This window comes from Hemitrygon akajei, chromosome 5 (assembly GCF_048418815.1).
Source record: "Hemitrygon akajei chromosome 5, sHemAka1.3, whole genome shotgun sequence".
NCBI classification, from domain to species: Eukaryota; Metazoa; Chordata; class Chondrichthyes; order Myliobatiformes; family Dasyatidae; genus Hemitrygon; species Hemitrygon akajei.
The window spans coordinates 86,384,490-86,401,695 of record NC_133128.1 but is presented as its reverse complement, the minus strand read 5'-3'; the positions used below and the strand labels follow the sequence as shown (position 1 = coordinate 86,401,695).

Genomic DNA, 17,206 nt, shown 5'->3' with positions numbered 1-17,206 from the left:
AAAGATAAGGCACAAAATGGAGAAGATAAACTCATTTATTTACCTGTCAAGTTGCACAGAAATCCCCAATACAACTATTACTTTACTGCAGCCATTCAGCTAACACACTAAGTAAAAACATTCAGACTTCTACAAATCAAAGACCACAGTAAATACAAACACACACATTGTTTTCTTGGTATAAAAAGATCCACAGATTTGAGCAACAATTCCATTATCAAATTACAATTCCATCAATGTGTCACAAGATTAAAAAGGAGAGCACAAGATTTTAATATATTTTCCAAGTTGTGGGAGTATAAAAATAATTATCAGCAAAGATTAATTGGGAGTGCTGAAAGAACAATTTCTCCAACAGTACACTTCATGAGTACATGAAATTTTAAAAATATTTCAAATTTCAAAAGTGAAGTTAATAAACCTAAAGAAAGCTGGGTTGGCATTGCTACAGCAGTTGTATTGTGAGTAAAACCCAGTGCACTCTGCTGCCAGTGAAGCACCTCCGAAGAATGGTCAGTGTAGCAGCCAAATTGTGCACAGCAGGATCCCATGCACGTTCACACAATGAGAAACAAACAGGTGATCTTTTTAGGTCTTGGCTGGGTGATGTGCTTTAACCAGGAAGAGTTTCCACATTCTTTGAAATAGCGCCCCCCCCCCCCCCCCCCCGAGGGTCGGCAGGTCCTCGAGTTAAGGTCTCATCTGAACGACATCCTCTCCAACAGTGCTGCACCACCAGGGTCACGTGCTCATTTCTGGAAATTCCTGACTCAAAGGGAAACCGCTGGGCCACAAACTGATCGGCGGGGCCTGATTTTGCAATGAACTTCAGGATGAACTAATCTTGCCACTAAAAGCAAGACATGGCAAATATGGGGCACAGAACTATTCAGCCCATGGGAGCCTGGTTAATAGAGGGGAATGTGACAAGTGTGGTGAACGAACCTGGAAATTGGACATAGTCAGAAGACACTTTCATCTAGAGAATGAATTACTCTTTTAGTCTCCTGGTCCGTCATTCAATCCTCTCTCTTCATGCCCAATCCTTTTCTATCTTGACACCACACTCACCTCCCCTATTTGATGTTGGAGTCTGGCCCTCTGTTTAATCACTTCACAGTCACCTCTTACCCCCTCAAACCTCTGCATTTCTCACTTGCTCTTATAGAACCTCACCTGAATTCACATCCCCAACAAAACCTCTGGTGGTTTAATCAGTTCTTCTCTGTCTCCATTGCCAAGCATCTATGGCACTTTTCTATGCTAACGGAAGATTAGAGTGGGGCTAACGTGAAGTTCAATCATAATGCTCAGGTTATACGACCATAACAATGGAGCCAGTAATTGCATACAACTGGTTCTCTTATCAGGATGCAAGGCCACTGTTTGCCAGAATAGAATGCTCGGCCTGATGGTTCCGTCTATGAAGGTTCTGTAAATGAAATCAACACAAAATAGAGGACACAAGGGACTACAGACGCCGGAATCTGGAGCAACACACAAAGGGCCGGAGGAACTCAGTGGGTCAGGCAGCATCCATGGAGGGAAATGGTGGTGTACCACCAGAAAAGGGAGTCATTGTTAACTAATGCAACTGACACTGACAAAGGGACTGACCTGCCCCAAAACTGGAAGGTAATACAGACCAGACTGATCATTGCACCTTGAGGGGGGAATTGTACACTAGAATCAGCAGGCCGTGAACACACCCCTTTTATAATGACCTCTTATATTTAAGCCAAACTTATGTTCCTGATCATTATTTCTCTAAAACTCTTTTGTACCGTGTCAAAGTTCAAAATCTTGTTACTATTCATAAACGGCTGACGTCGAGAGAGTTGAGATTCCCCTCCCCCCACCCATCATCAAACGGCCTCACTCCCCCATTTACAACCCTCCCCTTCTCCTCACTCCCCCGCGCCTTCGCTTCCACCACCCGAGGTTCCTCCACAATCACCCGCCCCGCCAGGCCCGCCCGGACGATCCCGGTCGCGTTTGGCGCCTTACGTCCCCCTGCAACGCCTACCGTAACGTCATCACGCTTGCAATGACGCTAGAGACGGCAGGCAGAACGGCTCGACCAATTCTCAGCTGAGGGGAGGAGCGTTCATGCAAACAAGGTCCGCCTCTCTCATTTGGTTGGTGGAATATCAGCTATTTTACATTATTAGCTATATTCCAAAAGAGGTTTCGCTACAAGGGAGAAAAAGACAACATATACCAAAGATTGAGAGAAATTACACCAAACCTACTTCAAAAGTTGAAGCGAAGTAGGAGAAATAGGTGTCCTGTAGTCAGTCACTCTCACTTTATAGAGGGAAGACTAGCAGGATCCGAAAGGTTCCGACGAGTTGTGAGTATCGCTTCTCGGCCTTTTGGCTAAGATCAAGTGTAGTATCTGTTCTTATCAGTTTAATATCTGATACGTCCCCTATCTGGGGACCATATATTAAATTGATTTTTGGAACAGGGAGATGGAATAGGGGCTTGCTCCGTCCACTCCGCGCATCGACCCGGTATTGCAGTGCCTCCGGGAACGGTGCACCTCCCCTCGGGGAAATAACACAACAAAAAATAGAATCATTAACGTTGTGCAAACGTTCAAGCGTCTCGTCAACAGAAAGACGTAAGTGCGCGTGCGTCGTATAAGCTTTTCCCCTTGCTACGTATGTTAAACGTGAGCCTGTACTATTGCCACTTCACCTAGCAGCTCATTCCACACTCCCACCGCCCTCTGTGTGAACAACCCTGATGTTCCCTTTAAACTCCCCCCCCCCCCCATGTCCTCTGGTTTTTTTCTCCCCTAGCCTCAGTGGATTCACTTGCATTCACTCTATCTATACCCATCATAATTTTATATGCCTCTATCAAGTCTCCCCTCATTCTCCTACGCTCCAAGGAATAAAGTCCTAACCTATTCAACCTTTCTCTGTAACTCAGTTTCTCAAGGCAACAGCCTTGTAAACCTTCTCTGCACTCTTTCAACCTTATTAATATCTTTCCTGTAATTAGGTGACTAAAACACCACACAATACTCCAAATTCAGCCTCACCCAATGCCTTATACAACCTCACCATAACATTCCAACTCTTATACTCAATACTTTGATTTATAAAGGCCAATGTACCAAAATCTCTCTTTACTACCCTATCTAACTGTGACGCCACTTTTAGGGTATTTTGTATCTGTATTCCCAGATCCCTCTGTTCTACTGCACTCCTCAGTGCCCTACCATTACCATTTACCTTGTATATTCTACCTTGGTTTGTCCTTCCAAAGTGCAATACCTCACACTTTTCTATATTAAACTCCATCTGCCATTTTTCAGCCCATTTTTCCAGCTGGTCCAAATCCCTCTGCAAGCTTTGAAAACCTTCCTCACTGTCCACTACACTTCTAATCTTTGTCTCATCAGCAAATTTGCTGATCCAATTTGCCACATTATCATCCAGATCATTGATATAGATGACAATTAACAATGGACCCAGCACTGATCCCTGTGGCACACCACTAGTCACAGGCCTCCACTTAGAGAAACAATCCTCCACTACCACTCTCTGACTTCTCCCATTGAGCCAATGTCTAATTCAATTTACTACCTCACCATGTATACCTAGTGACTGAATCTTCCTAACTAACCTCCCATGTGGGACCTTGTCAAAGGCCTTACTGAAGTCCATGTATACAACATCCACTGCCTCCCCTTCATCCACTTTCCTTGCAACCTCCTCAGAAAAACTCTAATAGATTTGTTAAACATGACTACCATGCACAAAGCCATGTTGACTCTCCCTAATAAGTCCCTGTCTATCCCAATACTTGTAGATCCTATCTCTTAGTACTCCTTCCAATAATTTACCTACTACTACAGATGTCAAACTTACTGGCCTATAAATTCCCAGATTACTTTTAGAGCCTTTTTTAAACAACGGAACAACATGAGCTATCCTCCAATCCTCTGGCAGCTCACCCGTAGATACCGACATTTTAAATATATCTGCCAGGGCCCCTGCAATTTCAACACTAGTCTCTTTCAAGGTCTGAGGGAATATCCTATCAGGTCCTGGGGATTTATCTACTCTGATTTGCCTCAAGATAGCAAGCACCTCCTCCTCTTCAATATGTATAGGTTCCATGACCTCACTACTTGTTTGCCTTATTTCTATTGACTCCATGCCAGTTTCCTTAGTAAATACAAATGCAAAAAACCCATTTAAGATCTCCCCCATTTCTTTTGGTTCCATACATAGCTGACCACTCTAATCTTCAAGAGGACCAATTTTATCGCTTACTATCCTTTTGCTCTTAATATACCTGTAGAAGCTCTTTGGATTATCCTTCACCTTGACTGCCAAAGCAACCTCATGTCTTCTTTTAGCCCTCCTGATTTCTTTCTTAAGTTTTTTTTGCACTTTTTATACTCCTCAAGCACCTTATTTGCTCCCTGTTGCCTATACATGTCATACATCTCTCTCTTCTTTACCAGAGTTCCAATATCCCTAGAGAACCAAGGTTCCTTATTCACTTTGCCTTTAATCCTGACAGGAACTTACAAATTCTGCACTCTCAAAATTTCTCCTTTGAAGGCCTCCCACTTACCAATCACATCCTTGCCAGAGAACAACCTGTCCCAATCTACGCTTTTTAGATCCTTTCTTGTATCTTCAAATTTGGCCTTTTTCCAGTTTAGAACCTTAACCCGAGGACCAGATCTATCTTTATCCATGATCAAGTTGAAACTAATGGTGTTATGATCACTGGAACCAAAATGTTCCCCAACACACACTTCCGTCACCTGCCCTAACTCATTTCCTAATAGGAGATCTAATATTGCATCCTCTCTAGTTGGTACCTCTACATATTGATTTAGAAAACTTTCCTGAACACATTTTACAAAATCTAACCCGTCTAGACCTTTAACAATGTGGGAGTCTCAATCAATATGTGGAAAATTAAAATCCCCTACTATCACAACTTCATGTCAACGTTAATCTCTTGTGCTCACTCCTTTCCTTTCTTGCTCGAGACAACACTTCAGGAAAACATATTTTCCTGGTGGGTGTGTAGGTAGGTAATCTTCACAGCCTATCCTCATGGGAGAGTCATCCAGTGATTTGAGACCAGTGGTTTATTATACACACTGATTTAGGGTTAGGGTTAGGGTCTACTTCAAAAGATATACTAATCGAACCTCTTGCATGCATATGTGCTGGCGAGAAACTCTTTCTCAATCTGTTCCCTTGCACACTTGTTAAAGCTCTTGACACATAGGCCACAGGTCGCCAACGTGTACAAGTACACTAACAACACTTAAAAGGCATTTGGGCAGGCACATGGATAGGAAATGTTTTGAAGGAGATGCACAGAATGTGGGCAAATTACATGAGTTTAGATGGGAATCTGAGGCCCATTTCTGTGCTGTATGACTTTATGACTGACAGTCAGGGCAGTGTTTGACACGCACACGTTGAGGTGAAGTTACTTTTATCTGACACTTCGACGAACGAGCCAGTGACTGGTGGGAACACTGCCTCCTGTGGGGTAGAGAAGCAAACATCTGCAGGCTGTGGACCGAATGTTCTAACCGGGGATCACCGCCGGCAGGAAATCAGTGCCAACACTATCACCGAGTCACACAGATACATCTGCAGGCTGTGGACCGAATGTTCTAACCGGGGATCACCGCCGGCAGGAAATCAGTGCCAACACTATCACCGAGTCACACAGGTACATCTGGTGCAGGCTGTGGACCGAATGTTCTAACCGGCGATCACCGCCGGCAGGAAATCAGTGCCAACACTATCACCGAGTCACACAGATACATCTGGTGCAGGCTGTTGACCGCTGTGACAGGATATCCAGAGTCAGTATGAGGTAGCCCACGGTTTCACTGCCAGCAAGAAGCGGTACTGTTCAATGACAAGGATCAGGAGGCTGAGGAACTTAGTAAATTTCGTCAAAGTTCAAAAGTAAAACTATGCTTATGTTCATTTTCTGTTTGGCAGGAACAGGGGAATAGGTAATGTAGCGGGAGGTGTGGGAATGGGAGACAGGATTTAAGTTTATTTGTCATGTGTACTTTGAAACAGGTAGTGAAATGTGTCATTTGTGTAAATAACCAACACAGCCGATTTTAAGAATAGGACATAGGTTTGAAGTTACAGTGCTGAGCCAGCATTTAGAACACACTGCTGAGGCACTGTCTGCACAGACATACAGCGGCTAATTAGGACCGTAGTCCATACATGGGGTGTCTTTCCTCTCTAGCATCACTTCCTTGTCAAGTTGCTGTCCGTCAGTTGTCAAAGTCTAGTACGCAGGTACTGCAGTAAATCAGAAAATCAACAGAGTGTTATTGTGTATTGTTAGGAAAACTCAAGGCAAAAATAGTCAGGTCGTGCTTCAGTTATATAGGGTACCAGTCTGCAGAACTGGGAAGAACGTTAGGGGATGTTCAGGGATTTTTTACTAGACGAATGCTTGGAATGAGTGATTGCCTAATGAAGCAAGGCTGGACAGGGTAGGTTTATACAGGCTGGAGTTTAAAATAGTGAGAGAGGATTTGATGCTAAGGGATTTTGCTAAGGTCGAGATAGAAAAGATGTTTCTTCCTGTGGGATCACTGCTCAAATTAAAACATTGCCCATTTAAACTGAGTGACACATTCAGTGGTCACTTTATAAGGTGCCTCCTGTACCTAATAAAGTGGCCACTGAGTGTATGTCCATGATCCTCTGCTGCTGCAGCCCGTCCACTTCAAGGTTTGACATGTTGTGTGTTCAGAGATGCTCTTCTGCACACCACTGTTGTAACGTGTGGTTATTTGAGTTACTGTTGCCTTTTTGCCAACTTGAACCAGTCTGGCCGTTCTCCTCCGATCTCTCTCATTAACAAGGTATTTCAACCCTCAGAAATGCAACTCACTGGATGCTGTTTTGGTTTTTGCACCATTCTGTGTAAACTCCTAGAGACTGTGTGAAAATCCCAGAAGATCAGCAGTTTCTGAGATACTCAAACCACCCTGTCCGACACCACCAATAATCATTCCACGGTCAAAGTCACTTAGATCACCATTTCTTCTACATGTTAATCTTTGGTCTGAACCAACAATTGAACCTCTTAACTATGTCTGCATGCTTTTATGCATTGAGTTAGTTGCTGCCACATGATTGGCTGATTAGATACTTGCATTAACGAGCGGGTGCACAGGTGAGCACTGAGTGTATATACCCTGGAAGGCTGTACGTCTCCTTGACTCTCTCCCGTAAATGTCAATGGAAGTAGACGGTCATTGAATATTTTTAAGGCTGAGGTTAGAGTCAGGTCTGCTGTGTTGTATTAAATGGTGAAGCAAGTACAAAGGACTGAGTGGCCTTTGCCTGCTCCTGTCATGTTCTTGATGAACCTTTGCTCCCTCCTGTTGGCAGGAGAGTAGAGACAATGGTTTCTGTTCAGGCCCTCTCGCCACTGACCACGCTCTCCTCAACCCAACTCTCACCGGGTACTCTGACATCCTGAGCCCAGTCCTAACTTCCACATCACAAAGACCATGTTACTGCAGCTGCCTCCGTCCTCTCTCAGTCCCTCCATAAACATCACCATCCGATTTCCAGTTAGCACCTGTTACTCTACTCGATTTCTGTACCTGCCCTGTCCATTCCTCACCGCTACAGAACGGCTTCCTGTTCCTCCCCATCCTCGGGACCTCTCCTCACCCTCCCCCTCCCACATCTGCACTTCTCTATCCCCATTCACCAGTGGCAGTAGAGCCGTTAACTCTACTGTAACATGTGGATCTGTTTCTTTAGAGCAATGAAAACTTAGCTACATTCTCATTTAGTGCTTAGTGCTAAGTTCTAACAGTAGAACTTAAGTACTAACTTAGTGCTAAATTCCCTCAGCACTACTCATGGGACTGATAACTTACCCATGCGCATTGATCATTTGTCTACACAAGTGCAGCACTCTCTCTCTCACCCCATGTGCATACTTTTATGTTAATTGGTGCGTAGTTGCACAGACACAACAAATTGGCAACGAGTACGAACCCAAATATCAGCGAGTATCAGCAATGGTACCAATAGTTATGGGACGGCAGACTTTGGAGAGAGACAGCAAGAGGAAAGAGTTAGACAGTCATGGAAGTTATCAAATGGGACGTGTGAGTAACTGTATAGTACACAGTGAAGGACGCACAACTACAAAGTTAAGTGAAAATAACATGCCTTAGTCGGGAAAATTGATGAACTTGGTAGTGTGGATGAGGACTAGGAATCGTACATCGAGAGGGTTAAAGTGTGTTTGAAGATTAACCAAGTGGATGAGGAAACGAAAGTCAACACACTTCTTAGCTTAATGGCTTTTACACAACTTGGTAACTCTGAAAAGCCAGCAATTGAGAAGTTCGATTAAATTGTTACAATTTTACAAACCCACTTGAGCCCTGAACTGCTGGTAATAACTGAGACGATTTTGATTTAACAGAAGGAACCAGTCAAAGGATGAAAGGATTTCTAAGTACATTGCAGAACTGCACAAACTTTCACAATACTGTGACTCTCTGATGCATTAGGGGCAGGGTTGTACGTGGCATGCATAGACAAAACATTGAAAAGAGGCTGCTGTCAGAAAGAGACCAAACCTTAGAATGGGCATTGGCCATTGCAATATTGTTAGAGACTGCAGTGAAGAACTACAGAAAAGGAGTTTAGAGTGTGAAAAGCACAAAATGTCCCTGAATGATGCAAAAAGCCAACAATGCTATCGATGTGGCAAATCCTCCCATGTTGCAAATGACTGCTGGTTCAAAGAAAACATTTGCAGAAGGTGTTATGGACAAGACAGAGTGTGCAAGTCAGACAAAAATCTCAACCAAAGAGAATAATGATACAGAGTGAAAAGTTTCAAATGCATGAAGGGACTGAATGTGAAACAGAACCAGACAACACAGAGTCTGACAAAGGTGAGCTGTCATGCCTAGAACCGCACAGTGTTACTGAAGCAGTTCACAAAGTGATATGGGTCACAATAGAAGTGTCTGGTGTAAAACTGAAAATAGAGCTTTGTCTATAATTTCAGAGACTGACTGCAAAATACTGTATTCCAAGCTACCATTAGAAAAGATGTCATCGGTGCTGAAGAACTACAGCAGTGAAAAAGGTGTCTCCCACAGGCAAAGTGAAGGTGAACGTGATGTATGGAAGCCAAACACAGCAGTTAGAACTGCTTGTATTGAAAAGCAGAGGCCAGCACCTTTTGGACGTGAATGGTTGAGAAAAGTCCAACTAGACTGGCACTCAGTCAAAGCTCTCAATGTGTCATCAACAGGCAACAGCCGCCCCAATATTAGCACTAACCAGAGACTGGCACAGTTGCTTAACGCTAATGAGGTGTTTGAGAAGGAGACTGGTAAACTCAAAGGCATGAAGACCAGAACTGATCTGGATGAAGCAACAACACCAAGACTCCACAAAGTGCTTCCAGTGCCTTACACTCTGCATCCTAAAGTGGATGCTGATCTTCAAAGTTTGGAGGCATCTGGCATTCTCTCCTCAAGGTTGAGTGGAGCGATTGAACTGTGGCCATTGTCCTGGTGATCAAGAAAGGTAAGGCCAGAACTGTTGACATCAGCGGGGACGTCAAAGTGAGTATCAACCCTGTGCAGTATCCCTGCCATGAATAGAAGACATTTTTGCACCTTTGGCAGGCAGGGAGAGGTTTTCAAAGGTCGTGACAAGCCTGTCAGCAAACGGAGATGGAGCAGTCAAGCATGAAGTTCCTGACAATAACACTCACAGGGAACCGTTCCAGTATAACTGTCTCGTCTTTGGTGTTGCATCGGCTCCAGCAACTTGGCAAAGAGCAATGGACCAAGTGCTCCTAGATACCCCAGGAAGACATCATGACATCATCGTGACTGGCAAGAATGATGAGGAGCACCTCCAGAACCTTGGCAAAGAGCTTACCAGGCTGAGTGAGGATGGTCTGCGTGCAAAGAGAGGGAAATGATTGTGGACACGTCATTGACAAGCATGGCTTACATAAGTCACAAGGGAAGATTGAAGCAGTGCTACAGGCACCCAAACCAGAAAATGTGTCACAACTCAGGTCATACTTGGGCCTTGTAAACTACTACCACCATTTTCTACAATGTTTCTCCCAAACATTGTTACAGAGCTACACCCATTGAATACACTGTTACAGACAGGAGCAAAGTGGAAGTGGTCAGAAAGATGTGAAAGAGCATTCGTGGAAACAAAGAGACTGATAACATCTGATGAACTGCTCACCCGTTATGACCCAACAGACTGTCATGTGATGCGGCACTGGAGCCATTTTGTCACACACTATGAAAGATGGATCAGTTTCAAGGTTGGACAAGTAGTCCTAAGCCAGTGATTACTGAGAAGACAAGTGGACACCCGGTAGGATAGCTACAAGAACTGGTCCACTGACGTACACAGTGGATGTTGGAGATCAGACATGGAGACGTCATGTGGACCAGATACTGGATGCTCAGCCGAAGATCACACCCGAGTCGATCGCATCCACCTGACTTACTGCTCAGTGATGAACATGTCACTAATGACACCTGCAGCAGAGAGAGTTGTCTTTGACAAGATACCGGCCAAACCTGGTGTCACTCCACAGATCCAAAGGCACTATCCTGAAAGAAACCGAGTACCAGCCACAAGACTGAATCTTTAGTATAGCGAAGTTAGTTACGGACTGTTATCATGAAAGCATTTCTATTTGAATATGGTGGAATGAGCTTCCTGTAGAAGTAGTAGAGGCCAGTTCAGTTGTGTCATTTAAGGTAAAATTGGATAGGTTTATGGACAGGAAAGGAGTGGAGGGTTATGGGCTGAGTGCGGGTAGGTGGGACTAGGTGAGATTAAGAGTTCGGCACGGACTAGGAGGGCCGGAATGGCCTGTTTCCGTGCTGTGATTGTTATATGGTTATATGGTTTGAAAGGAAATTGGAGGTTTTGTTCCATACACAGTTTTATGTTAAAGGGGAGGAAGTGTAATGTATGGATCTATATCTTTTAGGGTAATGATTCCCATTCGCACTACACATGGACTGATAACACCAGTGAATACACTAGTTAAAACCTCCCTCTCCAAGTGTGTGCTTTTATTTTAATTGATATGCAGTTGCACAGGTCCAACACTAACCTTCTTCCAAACCACAGGTACTCACCATGAACAACATCCTTTTATAATCCATTCTTTTTTTAAGCCGATACAATCAGTTTAAGTTCCTCTTATTCAAAGTTTCAGTGCAAAAAAAAACCCTCCTTTTCTTTGTGTTGAAAGTTTCTGTCTTTGCGAATCTCCCCAAAACTGAGTACCAGTTCCAGCAAGCATCAAGCTGTCCCTCCTGGGCTCATTGACCAACTTCCCTCTTTATCTCCATTTACCAAGTGCCCCACATGAAAGAAAGCTGACAAGTGCTACAATTAGTCGTGAGGAAGATTTCTCATGAATGCATCTCTAAGGAGGAGCAGTGAAACTGTTGCCCTGAACATACAACCAGCCTTTAGTCACAACGATTACTCAGGGACTCAGCATTCTCACTTGGTTTATAATGCAGGTGATAGTGAACAGCAGCTTTCTTTATAACTCTTCCGACAGGCCTTGAACCTCAATATTAACTGTTTCTTGCTCCAAATACACTGCCTGATCTGCTGAGCACTTTCTGTTTTAATTTCAGATTCACAGCATCTGCATTTTTAGTCCCTCCGCAACTTCTGCCACCTCCAAACGGATCCTGTAACGAAACACATCTTTACTACCATTCTCCCCCCTCTGCTTTCCGCAGGGATCGCTCCCTCCACCATTCCCTTGATAATTCGTCCCTCCCCACTAATCTCCTTCCAGGTACTTATCCCCAAGAGTGCTACACCTGCCCATACACCTCCTGCCTCACCTCCATTAAGGGCCGCAAACAGTTCACACTTCACCTGTGAATCTTCTGGGGTTGTCTATTGTGTCCAGTGCTACCAAGGCAGCCTCCTACATCGGTGAGAACCATCGTAAACGGGGGGGGGGGGGGGCACTTCGTTGAGCCCCTCTGCTCCATCCGCCACACGCAGGACTTCCCTGTGGCCGAATGTTTAGTTCCCATTTCGATGTGCCAAGGTGAAGCCATCCCTCAGGGTGGAGAGGTAACACCTCATCTTCCATCTGGGTGGCCTTCAACCTGATGGCGTGAACATCGATTTCTCTTTCCAGTAAACAACTTCCTTTCCCTCACCTTCCTCTGTTCCCCACTCTGACCTTTTACCTCTTCTCATCTGCCTATTACTTTCCCTGTGTCCCCTCCTCTTCCTCTTTCTCCTTCAGTCCACTCTCCTGTCCTATCAGATTCCTCATTCTCCAGCCCTTGACCTTTCCCACCCAGCTGGCTTCACCTATCACTGTCCAGCCAACCTCCCTCCCCTCCCAGCAGCTTCTTATTCTGATATCTTCCTTCTCAGCCCTGAAGGAGGATCTCAGCTTGGAATGTCAACTGTTTACTTTTTTCCATGGATGCTGCCTGGCCTGCTGACTTCCTCCAGCATTGTGTGTGTCGCTTGGGTTTCCAGCATCTACATTTTTAGTTGTCAGTTTTCATACCTCCTGCCTCTCGGTGGAATTGTGGGTCGGGAGGGCTGTGAGACAGATAGAAGTGAAATAATGCACCGTTGGTCAGTCAAGGCTCATTCCTCTGTCCTATCCCAGATTCAACTACAGCCTAGAATTCCATTTCTCTTTAACAAATTTGCTGGAGTGATGTGCCTGCTACTCTCCCTCGGGTTAGGTGGTATCTAAGAATCTGTTCGGGCTCTGGTGTTGAAGTGGCTTGGACCACTGAGCCAGGGAGATGGGAGTTCGAACTCCACCCAAACTGTTGAGGAACTTAAATGCAGCTAATTAAATAAAACAAAAGACTGTAAAGTTCTGTACTGTCACAAAAACCCACCTAGTTCATCAGGATCCTTCAGAGGAGAAGGTCTGCCCTCCTCATCCTATTGTCCCATTGAGAAGCTTTGTCCTTAACCACAGGGAGGATGTGCTGGAGAGGATGCAGAGAAGATTCACCAAGACGTTGCCTGGATTGCAGTACTTTGGTAATAAGGAGAGATTGGACAGGTTGGTCTTATTCAGTCGAGAGAGATAGCCTAAGAGGGGTGTACAAAATTACGAGGGTGGTAGATAGTCAGATACTTTCCCCATGGTGTGGTTGTCTAAGACAAGGGGGCGTAGGTTTAAGGTAAGAATTGGGAGGGCTAGAGGAGATACTGGAGGATTTCCTCCCTCCACACGGAGTGGTAGGACTGTGGAACATGTTGGAGGTGGAGGCAGCTACTATCACACATTGAGGAAACATGCAGAGGAACACTTCAGTCAGCAAGGGATTGTGGGTTACGGCACTAATGCATCGAGATGGAGTTAGAAGGGTTCAACAGTCATGGTTGGCTGAAGGACCTATTTCTGTGCTGTACAACCCCATACCCAGCAAGCTTCGCGGATTGGGATCAACAGCAGATGGCTCCCCGAGTCAGTTTTACCCACGTCCAGATGACCAGTTATGAAGTGCTGGTACTTGCAATAACTTTTGTAAGCGAACCACATCTTTCTACCAGGACACAGTTCTCAGCTTGAGCTCGTTCTGTGGACATCGGTGCTTCAGACCACCATCTTGCAGGAGAAGCTAAAGAAACGTTCACAGTGCCTGTGCTGGACCCAGAAGCCTGAAGCACATTTGTTCCAGGGATGGTGGGATAAAAATCGGTCCATAAAAAACTTCAGTAAGCTCACGGGCTTGGTACAAAACATTTGCTTTCAAAAACATCTGAAATGGGAGCGGAGGAGGCTCCTGCTGTCAGCAGGAGGATATGGTCACGTTGATGGCAAGACTTCCATTAGTTGTGAATGTTTGGGCCATCACTGTGTCGAAGACCAGACTGTCAGTGCTGGTGCTGACTGAGGCGGGTCCCTCAGCCACCCCTCGCGGAGTGGCCTCCCACGTGAGTCTCCGGCGGTGGCCGTTCAGCAGGAGCCGATAGGAGAAGCCCTCCGCTTGCCTGGATGTGCCGAGCAGCAGCACAAAGGCCAGGAACCGCTGGCGCCCCTCCTCCTTCTCCAGCACCAGCACGAAGTGGTGTCCGAGGCAGGACTGCACAGTCACCCAGCTGGCTGAGCCTGGAAGGTGGACGCCGGAGGCCAGGAAGACCACACTCTCTCCCTGCAGCCTGGCCACGCTGTGGTGGCTGCTGGTCAGGTGCAGCAGGATCGCACTCAGGGGGCCCTCCCATTCACAGCGCGCTCTGGTGCACGGGCAGGCCAGCAGGCGTTTCTCGGAGAAGTCCTCAGTGCTGGGCACCACCTCACGATGCAGGGAAAGCGGGTTTCGAGTTGGCAGGTGCTGGGCAGGACGGCAAAATAAAGGGGAAAGAAAATACAGGAGAGCCCCAGTTAACGTTCAGACGGTCATTGTCATAGACGGCAATAAACAGCAAGACTGCGTCACCCCAGAGCAGATGCTGGAACTGGGTTCACAAAGCGTGGAAGCGGGCTCGTTGGTCCAGCGTATCCTTGTAAGGCATCAGGTCCTGTCCACGTGGTGGAGGAACTCAGCAGGTCGAGCAGCATCCGTAGGAGGAAAGGAGCTGTCGACATTTCGGGAACGAGACCCCACACCCAAAGCAACGACGAACCCTTTCCTCCCACACAAGCTGCTCGACCCGCTGAGTTCCTCCTGCGATTGCTTGTCGCTCCAGACTCCAGCATCTGCAGTCTCTCACGTCTTCAAGGTACCCGTCCGTACCAATCCTGCTTCCCAAGCCCCCCCCCCCCACTTCTAAACACCAACCTTGCCTCATAAGGCAATCGTTCATTCCAAGTATTAGTTCCCTGAACCTCCTCTAACATCCTTCAAACAACGACAAAGGGGAAGAGCAAAGGTACAAATCCATGGGATTAACATTGAGGGTTAGCTCAGGTTGTGCAATTATGCAGCATGCAGGGATGCCATTAAATTATATATAATAAAAAGATTCACATCTGTCTAGAATATGCCTTTGAAAACCCGAGCATATGTTTGAAAATTTCAGGTTCATTGCTATCAAAGGCTGCAATTTACAATGAATATCAATTTCCACAGTTGGGAAGTGATTTTATTCGTGTTCTCATTATGTCTTCCACTACAGAATCACAATGTAACCTGTCATGTCTGAAATGCAGCAGATGGATAACCAGTAGCAGGGATTTATCACTCACTCACAGTTGCATACATTGCTATAAAGACACTTTAAGATGCAGACTTCGTTTCAAATTCAGCCACTTCACTCTTCAGATTTGCATTTAATTTTGGGAAGCAAGCGGGAATGGCGAGAGGGCACGTGGCAGAGCAGGAAGAAAACGGGAGGAGGAGAATGTGGCAAGTTAGCTGATTAAAGGAGGTGAAACGAGTTCTTTTGTTGGACAGATCAAAACCAAACCTGTAGCTGAAGGCACAGCTGCTTTTGGTAACAAGAGACTGAAGAGCCTGCTGAATAAAAACAACGGTCAGAGCTAAAAATGAGATGCGCGGAATATCAAAGTACCGATTTCCTTTAAGGAAGATTAAAACAGAGACATGTATCTCAGAGGCCTTTCACACCACCATGTTGAAGAGCAACCTCTCACCTACACTAAGCCGACTCTAATAACACTGTCTTCTCCCCACGGCCTCCCAGATTCATTCACTCACCTACTCAATAGGATTAACCCAACTCCTTTGGGACGGGTTAGGAAACCCACACAGACACAGAGAGAACGTGCAAACTACACGCAGACCACGCTGGAGGTCCGGGTTGGACCGAGGTCTTTGGCACTCTGAGGCAGCAGCTCTATAAGACACACTGTCCAAAGCACAGTGCCATTCCAGTACAGCAACTGATTTAGGGCCTTGATAGAACAGGAAGAGGAAAATTGACCTGGTCGGCGGGCAAGCCCAGACCAATAACCCAAGGGACTGAATGGCCACTGCTGTTATCTTGCCAGACCACGAACAAATCAAACAAGCTGTAAAGACCCATTTAGGAAATCACAAAGGGATGAAGCTGGAAAATCTCAACAGGTCAGGCGGCATCTTGGGCCAGACTGACGAGGTCAGGGTGTTGGGGACGAGGTGAAGGACGGGCCTCTTCAGCTCGCTGGCCCTGTGACGATTACCCGTCTCTGCGCTGAACTGAGGCTGCGGCCTGCAACTAATTGGCTGTGGATTCACTTTAGGGAACTTCAGTTTACTTCGATTGTTTGCTCGATTTGTTCTTTTGTCTCTGCACACTGGGTGTTTTGACATTTTTCTTTTAAATAGGTTCCGTTAGGTTTCTTTGCTTTGCGACTGCCGGTAAGGAGAGTCACCTCGAAGTTGTATAAAGTGTGCACACTTCGAACAGTTTATGTTTCAGGTCTCTGATTAAGAGAGCTGTCCCGCAGTCTGGACGAGCCAAGACTCGACATAGTTACCCTATGGAACCTTACATGCACTATCCAGACTCCACCTTTACAATCCCCAGGGACGTTCTGCCTCAGGAGCAGCAAGTGTCCAGGACCTTACAAGCCCTTCACATAAGTCATTGTGTCAGGTCAAACTTAGGAAATGACTATACTCACTCACCCTCCCTCAGCTAATGAATCAGGGCTCCTCCACGCTGAGCCGTATTCTGTGGAGGGCACAGAGAGTCGTGCGGGTGCCCATCGTCAAGGGTGACTTGCTGCCATTACCAGAGACTGAGCCCTGGGCCCGGACAGCTGACAGACTGGGTCTGGGGCAGCTAGTGAACAAATGAGCGATAAATCTACTCAAACCAGGCCTCACCAACCTACCTGTGGTGAATGCACTTGTCCAAGAGTGGATTGGTAGGAAAACTGCCACGTGGTCCTCATAGATACAAAGTCCTGTCTCTACAGCGAGGCGCTCCCATCGTTCTGTGCCACACACAGTGGTGGCCTGGACTGGCAGCTGGGAGAACTCCTGTCTCACACTAGACCCAGATCTTGGATACTGTTTGAATTCACACTGAGCGCACCGGACTCCTCCCGCCAACATACCTGTCTTAGCAGATTAATTGCTTCCGGTGTGTAGAGGAGTGGTGAATCTGGGAACGAGCAGAAAGTAACCTGGTATGGATGCAGGATAGACAGCGAGGTTTCACTGTCCAAGGGGCCTCTG

The 17,206-nt window shown here is 46.1% G+C and overlaps 1 protein-coding gene and 1 non-coding gene across 2 annotated transcripts in view; one reads left to right on the top strand and one right to left on the bottom strand.

The window, feature by feature from the left end:
• Window positions 1–1,951: 1,951 nt before the first annotated feature.
• LOC140727220 (uncharacterized) overlaps window positions 1,952–17,206 on the bottom strand; it is a 29,768-nt gene continuing 14,513 nt past the window's right edge. Inside the window, exon 4 of the mRNA XM_073044487.1 lies at window positions 1,952–14,413. Within this exon, the coding sequence (XP_072900588.1) occupies window positions 13,871–14,413 (543 nt within the window). The 3' untranslated portion in view covers window positions 1,952–13,870. The remainder of the gene's footprint in view (window positions 14,414–17,206) is intronic.
• On the top strand, window positions 2,360–2,550 carry LOC140728658 (U2 spliceosomal RNA). Its single transcript, XR_012099144.1, has one exon. It is a non-coding gene; the product is annotated as a U2 spliceosomal RNA (small nuclear RNA).